General features: G+C 32.0%; 1 protein-coding gene across 1 annotated transcript; it reads right to left on the minus strand.

Moving 5' to 3' along the window:
• Window positions 1-1829: 1829 nt before the first annotated feature.
• On the minus strand, window positions 1830-3733 carry LOC140966296 (gibberellin 2-beta-dioxygenase-like). The gene is made up of 3 exons (XM_073426617.1): window positions 3238-3733; window positions 2448-2805; window positions 1830-2369 (listed from the first exon to the last, which is right to left on the minus strand). The coding sequence occupies exons 1-3, from the start codon at window positions 3642-3644 to the stop codon at window positions 2127-2129; spliced, it is 1008 nt and encodes a 335-aa protein (XP_073282718.1). The 5' UTR covers window positions 3645-3733; the 3' UTR covers window positions 1830-2126.
• Between the last annotated feature and the right edge of the window lie 1556 nt (window positions 3734-5289).

Genomic DNA, 5289 nt, shown 5'->3' on the forward strand with positions numbered 1-5289 from the left:
GCATATATGAAGTCATGAGAAACAGCTCCGTGGCCGGAGTCGAGTTTCGCGTTATAATGCTATATCTGAAATAATTCTCCTCTTGTCGATGTCCGTTACATGTTAATGAAGATTCGAATAATATCTTAATAATCGAAAGTTCAAATATTTCAAATCATAATGGAGAAAAACAGTTCATGTACAAAATAGAAAACCGAGACAAATACCATTGTGAGAATCTTGGAAGTGAAAATCTTAGAAGTCCTTTTCACTGAATCGAAACCGTACTGGAAGAACCTATAAACCCGTAACATTGAAGAAGATAGTGCTGGCCAACCTACCTAGGAGTCTCCTTTTGAAATTGGTATGATCAATAATTGAAGTGCATAGTAAAAAAGGAAAGCTGATTATTTTTTTAAAAAAAATATGCATTGAGTAGATGAATTTTGTAAGTTGGTTTTCTAGAAATCATGTTTGGATGATTGAGAATTTAATAAATAAAATTTGGCACTTAATAGATCATTAGAATTTAATAAATAAAATATATATATATTTTATGTAAGTTTGTGCTTGCACGACTGCGCGATAGGTCCTTATAGAAACGACTTTGTATACATCATCGTTTTACGGAAATGGTTAACCCACATTACTATAGAAGTCTACTGTAAGCTCTTATAAAATATTTTAAACATTCATTTTCAATCAATATGGGAAAAGAGTATCACAACCACCCCTCCTTCAAAACGCAACGTTCTCGTCGTGGCCTGCTCCTCGATCCACTGGCGCCGAGATCTAGAGATGATTCTTACAGGTCCAAGAGGTAGCTCCCGTGATGTAAATTTTTGTCACGCAGGTTGAGGAGGTGACTGATACCCACGTAGCACTTTGTCTCGCTTAACACTTATTTCTCAGTATTCTTGATGGTGACCATCTCTAATACCGTTCATCTTCAATCAGTATGGGAAATGGTATCACATATGAGAGTCGCATTACGTAGTACATGTGCGATTTAACGTATATTACGCAAAAAGCAACAACAGGTTGAGCGAAAACTATGCTGCATTATTGTCGACACGCGCAGAAGGCGAGCACAATCAAATAAATAGGTGACGCCAAAATAACTTCTCATATTTTGGTTTTTAATTCGCTAATTAATTTTTCATATTTTGGAATTTCATCAACTCGAAATTGTCAGAATGTTGACGTAACACTTGAAATTGTTGATGTGATATCTATAAAGTGCATATCTATCTTGTGTTTCATCCATAATTAGATCAAAATAATGAAAAATTAAAATTTAATATACCAAAGTCAAAGTCCGACGATTTAATAGACTAAACAAAAATTGTGATAAGTTAGCGGACCAAAAAAGTATTTTCGCTGGTGTTTAACATATGTAGTACATACACAATAGAATATAATTTCTTGAGGACATACACATCCTCGATGACTGTACATAGAGTGTATTTGTAATAAATTATTATTTTAAAGAAATGATTAAATTTATTAATTATAAAGAAATGTGGAAAAATCAAAACGGATTGTGTTTGAAAACAAAACTTAAAAACCAAATATCAGAATTGAATATTGTTTATAAATAAACAATTGATACTAATACTAAATTATTATCAAAATCACTATTGTAAATAAAAGAATCAACATTCAACCGAAATTTTAATTAAATTGAACATAAATTAACACATGATTTAAGTTTAAAAAACAAACAAAAATAATAAGGGATTTTTTTAAGACAAAAACCAGAAGTGATTGCAAACCGTACCATGATCAATAGATTAGAATAGATATAATGCGTGCATAGAACGATTAAGGTAATTTTTGCCGACAAGAACTGGTACAGATAACATTTCGCATTAACTAGCTTTAATCCTAAAAGGGTAGTTGCTACGAATACAATAATTTACCACCAAAAGAAAAAGGGACAACCTATTTTTTTCCACCTAAGGCAAATCCATCGAGTCAAACCAACCTTGAGAAATGAAACATGTTTCTGGCCCATTCTAAGTCTATCCACAAACAAGATTACTACCATTTTTTTTTCTTTAGTACACGAAGCATCTACATGACTCAAATCTAAGAACTTGGACAGAACACTGAATTAATTGATTGATGTATCAATGTTTGGCAGCCTATTTCTCGAAAGGCTTGAGCCTATCGTCGCCCAGTCTTGTCTTGTAAGCTGAATTCTTGTACTCAGACCATGTGAACTCTTTGTACAAACTCGTTTCCCCATCTTCCATTAACGAGGAAAAAGGTTTGATCTTTTCATTCAAATTTGGCCCCCCGAAGTATATCATCGACACTCTCGATTTCCAGTCATCGGCCAGCATAACTCTGTGCTTGACACTCCTAAACCTGCCATTACTTATCACCTGCAACACAAAACAAAGATTATATTAGACTTTTGGGACATCTTGAAATGAAGTTTTTTATATGTATGTTTAATATACCTGTAAAGAATCGCCAACATTGAAGAAGAATGAGGTGTTATCTGGAGGAACAGGTGCCCAAGTACCGTCTCTGAGACAGATTTCCAGGCCTGATGTGTTGTTAGACCTTACAACGGATATGATTTGTGGGTCTGTGTGTTCTCCAAATCCAATCATATTCCGATCACTCAATGTTTGATTAAGCAGAGGTTCTGGACATGGCGGATAGTGATTTAGCCTGAAGCAAGAATCACTTCTCTCGTCTCTGATAAGCTTACTCAAAAAGTCCCGTGGCTGAATCTGCAGCTCATCGGCTATCATTTCAAGAACTTCACAGGCCATGTTTCTCACTGTTGAGACATACTCATTCACCAGGCTCCTGTGCGTTTTTTCAAAAATCAGATGTTTGTAAAATAAAAATAAATTAATTTGAGAATGCCAATTAGATTATAAACCAACTACGATGGTATTTGATGTAATAATGATCAATATTTTGATTATTCGTATATAATTGTGGAAAATTTTTCCATCCCAAATCTATCTTGCTAATCGGATATATAAAACCAAATAATTGCTTTGTAATGTGTCTAAGTCTAACTCACTATCCTACTCTTATCGTTTCATAAAACGTACGCTTTCACATGAATAGGAAAGAAAAAGACTATTTTTTATTTGATAAAAAACTTTCGCCCACAGCAAGTGATGTAAAAAAATCCACTCTATCTTCGACAAAATTTGACATTTCTTTACCATGCAAAGACCATAGTATCAAGAGTAAAGAAAACTAAACAAAACATAACATTTTTTTTACCGCAGAGTTTCTGAAATCCCTGGAAAAAAGGCGTTTGAATCCTGCGAAACGAGGTCAGGATTAATGCAGAAGAGAAGGTATTCAACCCAGCCCACGTCGCCATTGCGCCCAATCTTCTTGTTACCGTAGCCAAATGGGTTAGCAGGGCCTGACTTCTCCTTCTCAGACTGGGATAACTTGAAAAACTTAACCGCTTCGTCTTCTAATTTGGCCAAGAACTCCATTGAAATCCCGTGGTTGATGACTTTAAAGAAACCGAACTCTTTACAAGCCGCGACCATCCTGGTTTTCCCATCAGGTTTCAACAGGTCCACGACTGGAATCTCTGTGAAAATGTTGGATGTGGATTTGCATGTTTTGATTTGAGAAAGATCATCAAGAATTAGCTGTGATAAAGCTGCTACCATGACTACAAATTCGAGGAAAGAAAGGGAAAAACAAGGGTCGAATTCGTAAATGCCAATGCATGGAAGAAAGATGAGAGCTTGAAAAGCGATGGAAACTGTGGAGAGACAAGCTTGCAAATTTATAGAATCGAGGTGGAGAATTCCATGTCTAATATTTTATTTAACAAAATAAATATATATTGATTAATATATTAAATAAAGGGCACTAAAAAATAAATAAATAATACTAAATAACTAAGTAGACATTTGTTTAAACAAAAATTATAAGGTCGTTTCACAATTTTCAAAGATTAAAAAATAGGTATAAATGTAATATAGTTTCAATAATATAATCTCGTATTTGTAAGTTCGGTTCGGTTTTCGGTTTTTTATTTCGGTTTTACTCTACAAACAGGTAATGTCTTTTTCAAAATTTTCATTTCTGCAACTTGTTTCTTGTCCATTTTTTTTAAAAAATAAAATAAAATTGGTTTGACACATGAAATAATAGCCAACCGGCATTTTCGACATCGTTTAACAAATGAAAGAAATTTTCCAAATGAATCACATGACAATTGTTTGGCTTGCTCTGAATTCAGAGGTGAAATGTATGGTTGGGACAAATATTTTGAATACAATTTTATAAAAGTGTTCGTATTTCGGATATTATCAATGATACAAAAACTCGTATAAAATCATTTTACAGATCAATTTTGTGTGATATATTTTTAACATGACTCGGTTTATAAAAATATTATTTTTTTTATTAATATAGATCAAATTAATTTGTCTTACGGATACAAGTACGCGAGATTGTTTTGATTGTTAATAATATAATATAATTTGGAACAAATAAAAGTCAATGGCAGCTAACTCCATACCCACATATATTGCTTTAAGTTTAATTTAGAATGGTCCTCAGTCGGTGTCAATGTCGCAAACGAGCGGATAGGGATCCCCGAATAGGATTGAATATTGACTTACGTAATTTTGTTTGGTTTATTTATATAATAACAATAATTTTTTTAATAATCATTAATTGTTATATTAATTTTAATTATATTATATTATATAGAATAAATGTGGAACTTCGTCTACGCACAACTAGAGGACTTGATTGGTTTGTAACTCAATGGGTCACTTTCCTCTGTATGCAGAATTATTAATAATTGATTTTAAAAAATTATTCTTAATTAATTAGTGATGAAAGCATAAGAATTTGGAGTGGTTTTTNGAAATTAATCATACAATTTTTGCCACGACGCCTGTCACCTTTTACTCAAATATACAAAATATATTAACTTATTAAAAAAAACACTGTTTGATATTTTGAAGAAAAACAATAAGGAATACATGGATTTAAATTTTAAATTCACTGTTTATACAAATAAAAAAATAATAAATCCAAATATATCACTACTTGCTTACACAATAATTTTACTAATCACAATGAATTTCAAGTCGTGATTTGGAATTCATTATAATTATTATAATTTTAGTGTAAAAAAATTAACAAATGTATCTAAGTTTTGTTGTTTAAGTTATTTAGTAATGAAAATAAATTCAACATTAATCTTCTCATTTTTGTATTTACCATACATTTAACTTCTTGAAATGTTAAATAAGTGCAAACCTAAATGTAATATTTTACAAATTTAGTGAGAGT

The sequence above is a fragment of the Primulina huaijiensis genome, unplaced genomic scaffold (assembly GCF_012295235.1).
Source record: "Primulina huaijiensis isolate GDHJ02 unplaced genomic scaffold, ASM1229523v2 scaffold20441, whole genome shotgun sequence".
NCBI lineage: Eukaryota > Viridiplantae > Streptophyta > Magnoliopsida > Lamiales > Gesneriaceae > Primulina > Primulina huaijiensis.